This window comes from Pagrus pagrus (genome assembly GCF_965226575.1).
Source record: "Pagrus pagrus genome assembly, chromosome: 20".
NCBI lineage: Eukaryota > Metazoa > Chordata > Actinopteri > Spariformes > Sparidae > Pagrus > Pagrus pagrus.
Window position 1 is genome coordinate 6,862,412 of NC_140207.1, and position 16,354 is coordinate 6,878,765.

At 42.9% G+C, this 16,354-nt stretch overlaps 1 protein-coding gene across 6 annotated transcripts in view; it reads right to left on the minus strand.

The window, feature by feature from the left end:
• LOC311249074 (RALY RNA binding protein like) overlaps positions 1-16,354 on the minus strand; it is a 109,420-nt gene that overhangs the window by 9,302 nt on the left and 83,764 nt on the right. For all 6 annotated transcript variants that reach the window (XM_084339802.1, XM_084339801.1, XM_084339800.1 and 3 more), the window contains 3 exons: positions 8,483-8,558; positions 7,336-7,383; positions 5,264-5,445 (listed from right to left, as the gene is read on the minus strand). In XM_084339802.1, coding sequence (XP_084195928.1) covers positions 5,264-5,445; positions 7,336-7,383; positions 8,483-8,558 — 306 coding nt within the window. The remainder of the gene's footprint in view (positions 1-5,263; positions 5,446-7,335; positions 7,384-8,482; positions 8,559-16,354) is intronic.

Consider the following 16,354-nt stretch of genomic DNA (forward strand, 5'->3'; position numbering starts at 1 on the left):
ACAGAAAAGGGCGTGGTTATTAGCCCATACCATCGCAGCCAGACTGCCGCTCTTGCGAGGTCAACATCATTAAAATGGATAGCAAAAGCTCTCTGTCGCTCGACCACACACTCACTACGCACAGCCACGCTACTCTTAAAGCGATACACTTGCACCAAAAGGCTCACATTTTGGGGGAAGCTGCCTCAACTGCCTTTTCAGTGCACCTGCACAAGCTTAGAGGATGCATGACTTGCAGATTTGACTATAATCATACGTCATTGTTCATATTTTAGCGACAGCTTAACAGTTTGAGCACCAAGAAGAGTTATTTTGTAAAAGAAAAAAGAAAATGTTGGCGAGCAGTGTGGCTCATCAACATTGTCTGGAAATGAAATAGCATAAAAATACGCTGTGGAGAGCGGGGCTTTAAAGTTAGATCCCTAACTAATTACAGGGTAAACTGAGTGGTCAATTTGCACACTTCTTTAAGCAATTAATAATTCATCTTCTTAATTAGTCACTCATTTAGTGCACAGCAAGTCAGCCGAACATATAAAAAAAGGTTTGTTTTTTTCTGACGGCGAATAAAAAACAAAATGGAAAATGTGGTTTCCAACTATGAATGCATTTTTCTTCCAGTCAGTCAGATCGTAGACAGCTGCTTTAAACACTCAAACAAAACAACTTCTGTCTCAGAATATGTTCTTTGTCTTATGAAATCACATTATGTCCAAGAAATTCTGGGAACATTATTGGACCCAAGAAACAAGGCGTTACCAAACTGACTCAAAACTGACAACACAACTGAAATCCAAACAGTGAATTTGAAAACATGAATTTCAGTCCAGTGACCGAGTAATTAAATCAGAGAGGAGAACCAGCTCATTTACTTAAAAAAAAAAAAAAATCCACATAAACTTGTTTGCACAAACCTTGCTGAAGGTTATTTTGCAGCCAAAGAGAGAATAACAAGTGGCAAGTATTGTAACAGGATGCAAAACAGTACAGCATCCACTAAACTGCATTAAAAAAAAACAACCTTGCGTCAAAGTGTTTTTCAATTGCATTTTTACATTTCATACACTGCAACTTCACCTGATCATTGCCTCACTAACGGTGCCGCACGAGAAACAGGGGGCAGAATTTGCCTTCCCACAGTTTCTGTTTACTACCTTATGAATAATTGCTCTCGCCAACGCAGGACGCTTTGGGTGTTACAATACGTATTCTGAGCTTTGGCTAAATGAAGCGTGACCGTATCGTGTCGATGTCTGAGTCTTAACCTTGATATGTCATGTGCAGGAAACATGAAAATAAAAAATATATTCATGGCGTCACCATTAATTCAATCTGGCCCCGTCTCACGGTTGCTCGAACGAGGGTGTTCCTCCTCAGCAGCTTGAACTGAGCAGATTAAAAACATTTAGACCATAAAGTAATGAGATAATCTCATTCCCTAACCCTCGGCGGCTGAAATGTGTCATATTTTGAGAGGAAGGGAAAAACAGACATCAGAAGTTGAGGAGAAAACATAAAATTCTCTTTGACACCTATCAGATTCTGTCAGCCCTGCAAAGAGGATGGATGTGCGCTCGGTAAACAAACCCACGAGTTTCTGTAAATCAGAGGCTGGAGACTCGCGCCGAATCAAAACATTACTTGTCTGGAATAATGCCTGCATGCGGCGCTTTAAGATAGTGTATCTGATGTGTATTTACACCCACACCACATCACAATGCGGAGCCCCGTCGTACGTCTGTGCACGATTATGCATGCATGAGCATAAAGCGCACGTACATAAAAGACAAATGGTTAGAGAAGATGTGGACGTGTGATAGAAAATGCTCACACATTAGCTGGCTTTTGAACTAGATTCCCTGAAAAGGGTGTTTTTTAATCTTTCACCAGAAGTCATGCTGGTGAACGCAGCCCAGGTGAGACCCAGTGCGCTCCGTATGGCATTCGTCATCTTTAAAACAGAGCGGGATGATTAATGTGCATGAGGAAAGAGGGAGAAAGGGTAGATAATGCCACAGTAACGGTAACACATGAGTGTAGGAATCAGAAGCATGAGTCTCATGTTGTTTAGTAAAGCAGCCATCAACCCTAAGGCTCCAGAGAGGCAGAAAATCGACCTTTCCCGAGGGGCAAAAAGGAGAGAAACCAGGGGATTTACAATGATATCTCGGTGGTGAAACACACTGGAGTGTCTCTATCTCCTTCTCAGTATCACCTGCTTCCATTTGTACATGAATGCACACACATATATACGCTCACTTCCTTATTCCGACATTATCTCAGCTCGCGCTGGGCAGCTTTTGATGATAAGAAAGTCCGGAACAGTTTTTAATTTATCAGCGCCTCCAGGCCCTGTTTTTTCCCCCTCCTTTTGTGCTATCAGTCACATAAGCCGAAAGAGAGAAAACATACACATCCTAATCCAACATCATCAACGCAGCATCTTTAAATAGCTCGGGTTAAAGGAAAAGAATGGAGGGAAAAAAGCACATTGTTATTTAATAGGCAGCAGGAGAGATTTAGGGGGATGAGTAATGGATCTAATTTTAGGACCTCTTGATGAACCGCAAAAATTATTATCTCGGGGATAGTGAGGGTCTCTTGAATCACTGGTCTATGAAGATTAAACCGGACAAAGAGTTTTCGGGCTGCTGATGTAACCCGAGACTCTAAATAGTTGTTGGAAAGTTACCGGATTGGACATGTGAATATCTGTGAGTCAGATTTAAAGGACATAATGAAAGGAAACCTGATTTTAGAGCCATTTTTATTACTTTTTATGCACTGATGTGAACCTACTAAACAAAACACACCTGCAAATGATGCGTTTTGTTTTTATATTAAAATCCTGAACAGTAGAGCGGTTTGTTGTGTGATTTACGATGGCATCCCGGTGAATTTCCACTCTAACTTCACATCATTTGAAAGCAAAATGCACAGAGAGTGTATGTATTTATCTGTGGCAAAACACCTCATGATCCTGCCAGTGTGACCCACTTTGAGATCCTAAAACAGCAACAAAATGTGCTTATTTTGCAGCAGGAGTGCATGCAAAATGGGACAAAAAGTGAGAGGAAACCTTTTTGTGCCTCTGTAAATGTGTATAGGGATGTCACAAATTAATATTTATGTGTCCATTTGTTTGTTTGCTGGTTGGTTTGTCAGCAGGATTACACAAAAACTACTGAACGGATTTCCACAAAACTTGGATGGAGGACGGGTCCCGGCCCAGAAGAGACCCCATTAACTTTTAGTGCAGATCTGGATAATAGATGTTGTTAGATGGTGTTTTCTTCATGTCAGTTTGCAAAATAGTGACAAAATCTATTTGAATTGTGCACATGGGCACCAATTGTCCATTTTTTCATGACTTCGTGCAGAAGCTTAAAATGTGAAATGTATGTAGATACAGGGTTATGACATTCCTGTGAGCTACATACTTTATCATTGCAATTTGAACTTTATTAAAGAGATGGCACAGATAAAGGAAAGGTATTTGATCACAATATTGTTGATAGCTAGTAGGGAAGCAATCACACAAGGAAAGTGGGTAAAGTGGACCCTCCTTGTAGGAATAATGGATGGAGACTGTAGAGGAAATATGGAAAATTGACATCTGAGATCACGAGAACCACAGTTAGAAGAAAAGTGGGAGAAAATGGAGGTTTTTCAGATCCCAAAACAGTGACCAAGACGACAGAAACTCCTTACTATCACTGCTGTGATACTTTGTTGAATGTTTGAATTGCATCGTATTTGGATTGGTCACAAAGAAGAGCGAGAAAAACTAGAAAACATTCACGTTTGACTGACCTTGACTGAAGTTAATTAAAAGGTTGCTCATCACTGTATTGTTTAGTATCACTTAAGACCTTCTCTAACTTTTTAAATGTCAACTCCAAAAAGTTATCTCTCAGGAGGGAACATAATAGTGACCTCAATTAAAAAAGATCCAAGAACAAAAACAACTTTATTTTGAGTTTTTCATTTTTAGACCTGTGGGAGGGTGTCTGTTTGAGGGTTAATCAATTTATTTTCCGTTTATTTAATATGTTGACAGCTGAGAAAGAGAAAGAAAGGGAACATTAGTGAGAGAAGGACGACAGAAAAAACAAACTGAACACTACTCAGACTGTTTAATACAACTGTGTCCCGTTCTCAAAGCAGCCTGCGACTTCACCGAAGAGACAGCAACTTAAAGCGACATTTCTTATTTACCGTCTCTCCGTCAAAGACGAAATACGCCAAAAACCTGAATCCTGTCTTCAAAAACTGACAGTCAGCACTGTGCATCAAAGAGGGTTTAATGTGGAAAACACAAATCTATCCGTCCTCACGATCCATTCATCTGACGGATGTTTGTTTTTTTCCCCTCTCGACTGAATTATTGCTCGTAAAGCCCAAGTGGTTCAGACTGCCCACGCTAACCCACCCCGTTGTTTGGACAAGCTAACCTTATTTTGCTGTCCAATCTATCTAGGCCAAAGTCAATACAAACAGTGATTTTTCACAGCACTGGCTGGGGCAAATTAGTCTCCCAAACATACAGCAGCACTGCTTAGACAGGGGAGAGAATTCATTGACTCTGTCCACAAAGAGGATGGGAGATGGGCTATTTTATATCTATATATATCTATATATATATATATATATATATATATATAACACCAGCTGCAGCTGCAGACCTTACCAAGCTGCTCGGGCTGATAACACCGGCCTTGACAGGCAACAATGAAACAAACACTGTAGCCAATTACACATAGACGGATAGAGACTTAGGTTTAGGAAAACACAGCTGACCACAGCTCCGCAGGGACGGCCTCCAATCTCACATTAATTACATTTAGGTCGTCAGAATGCATCTACAGTTAATCAAGAGGAGCAAATGAGATCCAGATGGATCCTAGATGACAAGCAAGAGCGCCGCAGAACGGGCGCCGCTCGCAAAGCTCGGATTATATTTGTGTTTGCGATTTAGTGTTTTTTTGCTCTACATTGCGGCGTGGCATGTTCTGAGCTGCGAGAGTGAATTAAATAGCTTTTTTTTTTTTTGTAGCGGCGAGAGCTGAATCATGCCACCACTTTCTCTCTCTCTGAGCTGTTGTTTGTCGAGATTTGCATTAAGCCTTGAAAAGGACAGAATGCCATTAGCGTAATTAGGCGGTGTTCTTTTGAAAAATACAAATGAAATGAAAGCAAAAATGTGACTTCAGTCCAGCGTTAACACAAAGGCAAGTGAAAAAGCACCTTATATGGTACGTACGTTTGAGCCCGGAGGAGGAGGATGATGTGGGAGGTCTGGAGGATGAAGAGGAGGAGGAGGAGGATGTTTTGATGGGGAAGGAGGTCTTCCCCCGGCGGGAAGAGGGAGCGAGCACCCTGGAGCGTTTGAGAGGGATCACGGCTCTGGGTGGGGGGGCCACTCTGCCGTGGTAGTCAAAAAGCCTTGAGGAAAGAAAGAAACAAGAATGTTACACTTCACCTTTTACACTTTTTATAGAAGTAACTTTCTTTTCTAAAAGGCCCTATAGGACTCAGAGAGTGTCTATTGATGAGCGCTAAAATATTCTCCAGTTTATTTCACCACCACTTCCTTCCACAGCCTTTTATCTGCTCCCCGTATTGTACTTCAAGAGAGATTTTCTATGGATTTCTCGGCGCACACAAAACCAAAGACTGACTTTTCTTTGCAACTGTCGAGGCCTCGCATGCAAATAATCCTTTCACGTATCTCGAGAAAGTGAAGAGGATGAAAAGGAGAGGGCGCTAAATGTCAGATGAAGGTGTCAGCTTTGAATGTTCGTCGTGACAGCAGACGTCTGTCACGGCTCTCAACAAGTCTGACATTTAGGAAAATGTCTCTCCGCAGATAAGCACTCTGATCACTGGCGGATAAATGAGAGAGAAAACAAGTGCTCCCTTCATCAGCGTGTTTGAGTTGCATGCTTGATCTGTTCAGCCATTTTGACAAGTTGACTATTTGAAGGTGCCTCTGCGGGAAGGGTGCTGAAATACATCTAACGGGGGACTCTTAATGAGAAAGAGAGACGTCATACCGACTGTTCGCTGCCCTGTACCGAGATTGTCCGACAATAGCTTAGCAATCATAACTAGCAGCGCCAGGATGTCTCCAGGTAATAACACATTCAGCGCATTATTCAGCATTTCTTTTGGCCTTTACCAAAACTTAAAGCAGAAGAAAGAAAGTGTAAAGAATGGATTAAACAGCGTGTTTACCTGCATGTCGTTAGCATGTCCGGCTAACTAGCTCACTAAACTAGTAACGATTAGTAAGTAGTAGCAACTGTTACTTTGAAGGCCAAGGAGAACATTGTTGACTAACTACATTAGTTTCTGGGGTTGAAAGGTAAGTTTCCTTTCACATCCACTTTGTAGTATTACCAGAGGTTAGCTCAGTCTTCATCCTGAATGCCTTTTCTTTTGTAATGTTAACGGTGGAAGATGTAAGAAATGGCCACCTTTCAAATTCATACTTAAATCTCAACGTAACATAACTGCTGCTAACTGAAGCTGCCGTTAGCTAGTTTGCTTACTTACTTACTTAGCACTGCAAAATAAGGCTTTTTCTTTATTTCCGTGTCCTCAACATGGATGACCAACTGGTGAGTAATATTTTCAAGATACTGGAAATTCTAACTTCGACACAATACCTAGAAAAATATCATTATTCAATATCATTTCCCATAAAATGGGGAAGATTTGAAAAAAGATCATTGTAAAAGATTTTCATTAGGCCTAGAGATAAATACAACAATACAAGGCTATAACATGACGAGATACGACTAATAGCAGAGAACAGCAGAATGACAGAAGAAATATTCAGTTTTTTCTTTTGGTTCGACCTTAGAAAATGATGTGCGCGAGTCAATACGCTGTCGAAAGGAAGAGAGAGTATAAATACTGCAAACTTTTGACCTGAATCTAGCAATCATATTTAGTGAAACCTACATTTCAAGGTTTCTCAAAGATTCTCAGCTGAAAGTATTCGAAAGTCAGCAGGAACCAGCGTCATCAACCAACTCGGCAATCAAGTCGGTTACGATAGCTTAATAAGTTAGCTAGCTGCAGCTGACACAACCTGCTGTCATTTCAGCCAGTTCGATATGAAAAGCCTGCTTTTCTCTACTTTCACACATCAGGGACCTCATGTTAAAAAAACAGTCAGAATTTCGAGTGGTAAATCTGCAGCTGTTATGATTTTACCCTGGCAGAAAGCTTGACAGGCATAGCAACAGCAACTAAGGCAGACGGGGCTTGACAAACAGCGAACCGCTTCTCGATTGAACTTGATAACGTAATGCAAACGATACATACCTGCTGTAGAAATCATCCCTGTAGTACTCGTAATCAAATTCATAACCACTGTGAGAGAGACAAACAGAGAGACAGAAGGGGGGAGGAGGGATCGGAGACGGGGAGAAAGAGATAAGGAGAGGGATGGGCTGTATTTAGAGGAGCCATTCTGGATCTGTCAAAAGTAAGCAGATCAAACTCGAGCCGTTTCGATTCGAGCGGACACGCTCTAGTTTGCGCCTAAAGCTCACTGCAGGTTACGCGGCGAGCCTGAGCCACGCTGGCATGCACAGACCCACAGATCAACAAAGAAATACAAAGTTTCAGACGGGGAAGTACAGTCGGAAGGAGAAGAAAAATCTTTTCTTAGACCCTGTGGAGGAAAATCAATGTTAAGTACACGCTCAGGATGGCTGCTAATTCAGTATTCAGACGGAGAAAAAATAAAGAGAAGAGGTGCAGAGAAGGAGCTGTTTATGAAACGCTGCTACTCACACAGGAATTTTAATTAGGATTAATGTATTACTATTTCAATTTAGAGTAGTGTTGGTTTTTGCCTCTCCTGTTCCCGTTTCCATAATTACCATACAACACCCTGCCTGTTTTCAGCCGCAGCTATAACATGCAAATGAGGGGTCTTATATTAACACAATGCACACACTAATAAATTAGTAAAAATAAGACGTGCAATGCAACAAACCAGCTATTCAGAGGGAGTAATTAGTGGGAATGTAAGCTCTGTTAGTGGAATCGAGTATCAGAGAGCACAAGAAAAGTGTCCCGGTGAATAGAAAACAACATGTCTGCCCCTCTTTCACATTAGACTGCAGTAAACAAGCCCCGCTTTGATCTGTTTGTGACCAGGAGTTGCGTGCGGGGCAGAAAATCAGGGTCATGCCTAATGAAGCTTATACAACAGCATCTCCTTTGAGCTTTACGGACCCATGCCGAAACAAACTCCAGTCACAGTCGGGGGGGGGGGGGATGTGGAGAGCATTAAAAACTCAATTAGAGATTCAAGGTTCAAAAGAAGAAAAAAATGGACATAATAGGAATCCTCATATTCCAAATATTACTCCACATTTACATCAGAGCTGGAGCAGCGGGATGTGAAAGATGGTGGGTATTAATGCCGGAGAGCTGCATGCGGAGGAGTTTTTTGTCTTACCTGTAGACGGCTGAGAGCGGCCGTTTGGAGCCTGCTTTGGGCCTGTATGGCTTGGGCTCGCCTGCCATGTTTATGTCTGCGGAAACACAAACAGAGAGACGAACCGCATGTCAGTCATCCCTGCACGTCTGTGAACAGCCTTTACATGAATGATGCATACGTAATGATTTAGCCGTAACACTTGAGCATTCATGAGCAATAAATAAACAATTCGTACAACATTGTGCGCTGACGCTGTGTATTGTACTTGTAAGGCATTTCGACATCTGTGATGATTAAAGTATGGGTGGAAACTCCTGTGAAGCATCCTTAATGTCTTATGTTTGCATTATAAAATTATGGAAGCGAGGAAAGGCTGTCGTCTTTTGACATAGGAGTTGTTTCGATTCCAATACCAGTATCAGAAATGCAACCGATACCGCCGTCACTGTATCGGCGAGTATGTGAGTCTACGCACCGAACCGATACCACGTAATTTAGTAATGGGACCCTGCTACTTCCCAGCTAGCTCCGTTAGCTCTGCTTAATGATACACACCAGAAATCAATTCTTCTTCCTTGCTCTAACAGTCAACACAGGAAGTTGCGCTGTGCAGCCCGTTGCAACTACTGTTTTCAGAGCGGTAGTAGAAGAAGTTGATTGCCGGTTTGTAACGTTAAGCAGAGCTAACGGAGCTAACTGAGAAGTAGCGGGGTCCCGTTTCTACATTACGGTGAAGAGGAGTCAGACGGAGCGAGCAACATGTATTCGACTCTGGACAACCCCAACAGCAAACTTTATAGAGCATTTGAAGACGCATCACGCGACAGAGCACGACGAACCTGCTCTCCCCAAACTTTGTGAGACAGTGAGGGAACACGTTCAGCTTTACTTACTGACATTTGGACCTCTAACGTGCGCCCCATGTCTCTGCTGAGTCTGCACACTGGGTGGACACAGTATCACCGTCAATATCTTTGCCCTTCAGTGTGCGGTGCTGCAAGCCAGAAGCTTCTGTGAGTAAGTTTTAAAGGGATTGTTATTTATTCCTAGATTTCTTTATTTGTTCTTTTTCGGTTAAAACTCACTGTCAAAACAGATAATACAAGAATGTTGTACGGAAATCATCCTCTGCAAGGTTTTATCTGAGCCAGGCTATACAACAATGATCGCAATCATATCACATCCACACAGGGTTAGCAGTATATACAGCTGTTTTTTTTAAACACCCAAAGCCGAGGTATCAGAATCAGAAGGAAAATATGGTATCAGAACATCTTTAAATAAGAGTAAAGCTCTGCACTTTACTGTAACGCTCAACCTTTCATGTGACATTTAAATAAGAAACACAATAAGAAACACACAAAGCTGGGAGGTCTATAGAGCACATTCACTGATGTCGAGGTGCATTGTGGAAGCCAATTTTCTAAGGCAAGACCGGAGACCTTGCTACGGTGCACTGGAAGGATTACAAAATGAAATTCTTGATGCGAGGTAGAAGAGAATCCTTGAAAACATAAAAACAATGAAAAACAATACGCATAGAAGGAAAAACTCAACCAAGAGCTGGATTTTAGGGCAGCTTTGATTTATCGCTGGCTCTTTGTGCTTTTGTATAAAAATATGTTGCCGTCAGGTGCAAAGTTTTGTGACCAAGCCAGTCAGCGATGCAGAATTTTTCAAAATCGCTATCTGTGCATTGCCAAGGTTGTTGCAAGGTCCTCGTATTTCGTGCACAGTCTGAGTGGCTTTCGGGAGACGAGCCAGTGGGTCAAAACAAGCACCCGGTCCAAAGTAACACACTGAAAACAGTCCAGGGACTTTATGCGTGCAGACATGAGTCTATAACCCTGACACGAGGCAGAGAATAGTGCTGAATGAGAATAACACTTTCACTTTAGTATTAAAAGGGGCCTTTCTATCTGAGGTCAGGTATATGAGCCATTCAAACGTTAGCCTCAACAAAGACGAATAAAAGACAGAGAGGACTCTGAAGAATACGGATCTCTTGAGGCAAACGGAGTGAAAAACTTGAATGCGCTCTGCGTAGTTTGACTGAGGGCGGCAGAATCTAATCATCTGCTCTTTTATGCCGTCTTTGATATCAAACAACCTTTTGCGAACGTCTGCGCGATTGTCGCAGCGAGGTACTCAGACAGACCACTTCATAACTGGCGGGATAAAAAGTTTAAGACCAAGAAACAATATCACAATCAACAAGGTGCCCTTGAGAGACCGAAGACTCGACTGTGCTGCGAAACTCACTCTGGATAAGTGCCTTTTAAGTGATCTATGTACCTGTAAGGCACTCTCTGACAAATTGTTGTTTTCTGCATGCGGCCGTGTTCTCACTATCATTTCGTCCCCTCCAGCCATACACATTTGCTTAAATTATTTATGCCCTGCCCCCCCTCCTCCATCCTCTTCTCCTCTAAGCACTAAACAAGTGGAAGCACCCCAATCCCTGGGAGTGGAATTGCACTGGGGTGAAAATAAGCTTCTGGCAAACTCTCGCCTCCTTCTCCCAGTGGCTGCTCTCACGAGAAATAGGATTAAACCCCGGGCTGTTTGTATACCACCTACTTAGACGTGCTAAAACACCGACTTTTTATGCAGCGCTGCATGACCAAATGAGCGAACAAGTGTGTGCGTGCGTGGATGTGCGTCTGCAGACTCGTCGGAGCATGTTTGGGGCCGACCATGAAGCCGTTTTAGGATGATTATGATTTTTCTCATTAACCTGAAGGTTTACTTGGACACATATGGAGACTAAACCTTTAATTAGCCCACAAAAATCCCACTAAATGATAATTAGCATCCAAAAACCTCAAGCAGCCTAAAAGCCGTATCTCCGTCTCGACTGCGGTGTTGCCGTATGGTTCGTATACGGCGCTCTGTTCAGACAAATCCCCACTATTCTGTCCTGCCAGTCAAGCTAAACCGGGCGAGTGTTGCATCTGCGAGGAGAGGAGAGCTTCTGCACACTTTGATGAAGACTGACTGGAAGAGTCTGGTGTGAGAGTTCAATCTACTGGAGCTCGATCAATACCACGCTATCAGATGGGAACGGGTTTGGAGCCGAAATGATTCGAAGGTTTATTCAACCGACAGAAAAGGAATCGGAAACTATTTTAATTATTAGTTGACTATTTCCCTGTTCTCCTCACTTTTCTCTGTTTTTGTAAATTGAATATCTTCGTGTGTTGGCAGCCCAGCGGACAGAATAAAATGTTGGCAGTTAATGTTTCTGCAAACCACAGACACATGTAGGTAATAAGGCTGCCAAGCCAGCTTTTATTCCAACATTTCTACGTGAGGAACTGCTGGATATTTTTTGACGAGGGACGATGTCGCTTCAACAATTTCGAAACAATCGAAACAGGGTGTTTTTAACGAGAAGTCAGGACATCTCCTGCCATGTTTGTGGTGATCAGAGCAAGTATTTTAAGGCCAAGAAATGATTTTTCCTAATCCCACAAGTTTTAAAAATATCCCTGGTTTGCAAAAACACTAATTCTGGCGAGTGGGTTGGTTTTGGACTGTGGGACGAACAGATTTAACAGAACAGATTTTTCTGACGTTTCATAAACAAAACATCGTTTCATCGATAATGAAAATAACTGTTAGTTGCAGCTGTGTACACATGTGACAGCCGGGCTCTGCAGGTTTCTCCATCTTGTCTGCTGATCAACTGAGTTTGTGGATGTGAGCCGAAATAATAGTCCAACTTAATACATTAGCTATGTGAAAAAGTGCCTCTGCTCCTCTTTCCCTGAAAGTTAATATCTTATTCCATAAAAATGTAATTACTTTTTTTATGATCTTGGTGTATTTCAGCCTCTAAAAAATGCTGAAAACACTGCAGTTTGTCTTACTGACAACAGCTGCCCCTACAGTAATTAAAATCAGTTTGGACTTCGTGACTGCAACTAGAGATTATTTTCATAGTTAATCAGTCACAATAATCAATCTTTAGCCAATATCATGTCAGAAAATAGTGAAAAATGCCCAACATGGTCTTCAAATTGCTTTTTTTTCCTGACGCACAGGCCAAAATCTAAAGGTATTGAATTGTCAGTGACTCATCTCAAGGGGAGAGGTAGTACTGAAATACTGAGTACTTCTTATATTTTTGATTTGTTGGGATTGTTAAAGGCAAAGGCTGCCAGCCGCTTTGGTACAAAGGCACTTTTTACAGCCCTCCATCAACTGTTGAGCCCTACTTTGAATAGGCTTGGGTGAATCGGTGGTGCACCCACATGTTTTCATGAAAGCCTCAATTCTGCCTCAATTCTCAAAGAATCTTTGAGGAACTAATTTGTAACACTTGCTGTTAAGGATCACCTTAGAAGCAGCTTTTAGCATAACACTTTGCTCAAAACTTTGCACTTTATGTAGTGTTTATCAGTTATTGTCCTCTATCCCATCGGTTTGTACCATCGGTTTGTACCATGCCTACTCAATCTGCAGCTTAGTGAGACCGGGCCGGACGGGGCGGAGCTGTCTGTGGTGCTGAACGAGGGTTTGTTAAGGTCTGTTGCACTGCTCGGTCCGGGCAGCGGATAAAACAAAAGGGCTCGACCTTGCAGCTGCGCGAACACGAGCATGATGCAATTTGAATTTGGCAGCCCTGAAATTATTTATAGTTACACTTGAGCTCGACTCCTACCGTCTATCGCTCAGAGAAAGGGGGTGTCTGTCTGCCTATAGATAACAAAACAAACACAACTCAGCTATGTATAAATATTTAAGGTAATGCTGCTATTGGCACAGGAACCTGGCGGGGGAAAAGGTTCTGGAGCTAAATTGCAATGGAAAGACAAAAGCACAGAGCATAAGTAATCACTGAGGACAGACCGGTGTTCCTCTGTCAAGAAAACAAGGATCCGTGACTCCCTGAAGGAACCTGCCCGTGTGTTTTATTGCTCTCATTTGTTGCTTTACGTCTCTGTCTCCCTCAGACTACTCTTGCTCATGCTTCCCGTTCTGCCCTCGGCCTCAGCCTATACCTCAACATCTCTTTCTCTACCTCCACCCCCCTCCACCTTCCCCTCCCGCGCACAAGACGCTATATAACCCCACCTTGCCATCCGTCACTCTCTCTCACATCCTGTGTCTCTGCGCGAGCCGAGTGAAGCTCATTATGAGACATTTTCGGCGCCGAGCATCACCTGTGGGCCCTTTTCTTTTTCGACACCTGCGCCGCCAACGAAAGGTTTTGCAAGTCTTATTTCTCCCCTCCTTTCATTAGCAGGGGATGAATAACACAGAGAAGTCGGGGCTTTGAATAAATCAGGGCTATAAACTGAGCCATATGGCAACATATTGCAGGGGAATGACTGGGATGAGGAAAGTACTCCTGTGAAAATCAACAGGGCCCAAAAACATACGGAGAGGGTGGGTCCTGTGAGAACGCGGGGAACTGGAGGACACCGTTATATTCAGAGAAGGAATATGAATGAACTACCGGAGCAGGGACAAAACCCGCTCGGCCACGACAAATCAGACTGTAATCTGTCTGTCTTGTTCTCTCTCTCTACCTTTGACTTTTTCCACTCTCCTCGCTAATAGCCCATGGCTTCAGAGGAAAGCTAACAGGCAACGGGCAGCAGGGGTTACCGCAAGGTCAGACGAAGCAAGAGATGAATAGATCGCATCACGAGAGCCAAAGAACCTCTTTGTATTAGTGAGGGCAGAGTGCTGGAAGATGGACAGAAGCTTAGATTCCTGAAAAATCAATTTATTCTGCACGACGGCGCTCTCGTTAGCCATAACTCTGCGCTATTGGAATAATGACAACTCAATCGCTCAGCCTTCAATAGCTCGTTTTGCTCTGGCTTTTCCTTCAAATGCCGTGATAAAGACTGTTGTCTAAACACACGGCGAGCCACATCCGTCAGTGTAGTCGGTCATAATCAGGATAAACAAACTGTGTTAATCATTAATAAACACAGGCTCGATACCATTTACATCTAGAGCAGAAATTTGGTGCAAGCTCTCTCGACCAAAGCCCACTTAAAGTGACTGATGCCCTCGCTTGGCGTCACACCAGCTGTGCCTGAAAAGACACCAGCGGTAATTAGCATGCCAAACTCCCCCTGCTTTTAACTCAGATTTTCCTCAGCAGATACAGAAACAACCCGGCAACCAACACACAGCTGATTTCTGTTGGTTTCTGCTGCTGCAAATGACCTGTTTGGACTCCTGCTGCGGTGTGGCGCAGAAGCTATAACAGACAAAACAACAAGTGATGTGAGCCAGTTATCACCCTAAATATGTCTGAACCCTCCCACAGAGACTGAAAATAAACAAGCAGGATACTGTCTTCTCTTTGAGGACACACGGCTCCTCACAAACAGCCTATTTACTAGCTGTTGCAAAAGATATAATATCAAGGTATGATGTGTTTAAGAGAATACATGGATGATAAGTCAGTATTTTAGGAGTGACGATCGTGTCTTTTTACCTGCAAGAACATTTTAAGATATTACTGTATCAACATGGAATAGAGTTGTATTTCAGAATGGACAATGTCAGGTGACTGGTAGTTGGACAACACATCCTCACCCAAACGACTGAATAGGTTGATTGCCAGTGACTATCGCAACGACATGACCATTGCAGCGCACGCTCAAAGTATCGCTGGGTTTAGGCGAGAAAACAACTTAGTTAAGTTTAGGAAAACATTGGGGTTTGGGTCAAAATAGCTACATTACTTATGTAACTTCAGTCACATCATGTACTGTATGTGAAGTTACTACCTTAAATAACTCACTGTTGACTTCCGGCCTCCTTGGTGAAAGTCATGTGCTTGTTTTACCCTGAGCTTCCATCCCTGAACTCCTCCATACTCATGAAACTTCTTTGCCTCGTCTCGCACTGTGTCAGCGCTGGAGAAGTGTCTGATAGCACCAGTTCTCGTTTCTTAAATGCAACCACAGTCTCCTTGGGCGCCACTTAACTCGGGATACAGTTTACCTGCAACATAGTGTCGGGGGAAACTTGGTCTGCATGTGGGGAGGCGAGCCCTGGCAATAAAATGACTAAATCCCTACAAATGAAAAGGTAACGGGTTAGAAAATTGCCAGTTTCAGTGTGCAGGTTGCTAGCTTGGATGTTGTTGTTACATCAGTCTACATCCGGCAAGTCAGACTACACTTTGCCTGACTTCCTCCTCTGCTGCTGTAATAATAACTACAGCCAACAGAGGTCGCCGGCAAACAGAAAAGGTCAATATGAGTCATAATAAGCTGCTTTCACAGTCGACCTGTATGGTTATTTTTGGATGAGGATGGACTGCAGCAAGCCTTTGTGACCACTTGCTTTAACATCTGGGTTGAGTGCAAGTAAAGAAGTAAACTACAACTAGCCAGTTGTATTTGTTGAGAAAAACCCAACACCTCCTGTGCTTTCCACTTTTGTGAACAGATCTACAGCGAGGTCGCCACTCTTTGAGGCTGTACTTCGGCGAAGCATCACCAAGGTCCAACCCCTTCGCACCCCTGACCCCTGATGTGTTTTCCCAATTCAAAGGGGGAGATTTCAACTGGCAGCGGCTGAAGCTAAGGGGCACTGAAGTATTAAAAACCACCTGCCAGGCCACACAAGTGAAAAAAACTCTGATTTCGATGAAATATAAAACTGGTAGCGAAGACATAAACCTACAGTGTGGTATCATCAAATCATCCCGAGGCCCTTCATGTATCTGCGGTTAGAAACTTTGATGATTTCATTAAAAGAACATTTTGGAACAAGAAGTTCAATTAAAGCCTCTTCATACAAATATGTCCAACGGATTAAACCTGTGATATTTAATTTATAGGGCAGACTTGCTAACCTAGAAACACCCTCTATCTTCTCCCCTCCTGATTACCTAAAAAGCTTTGGTGTTGC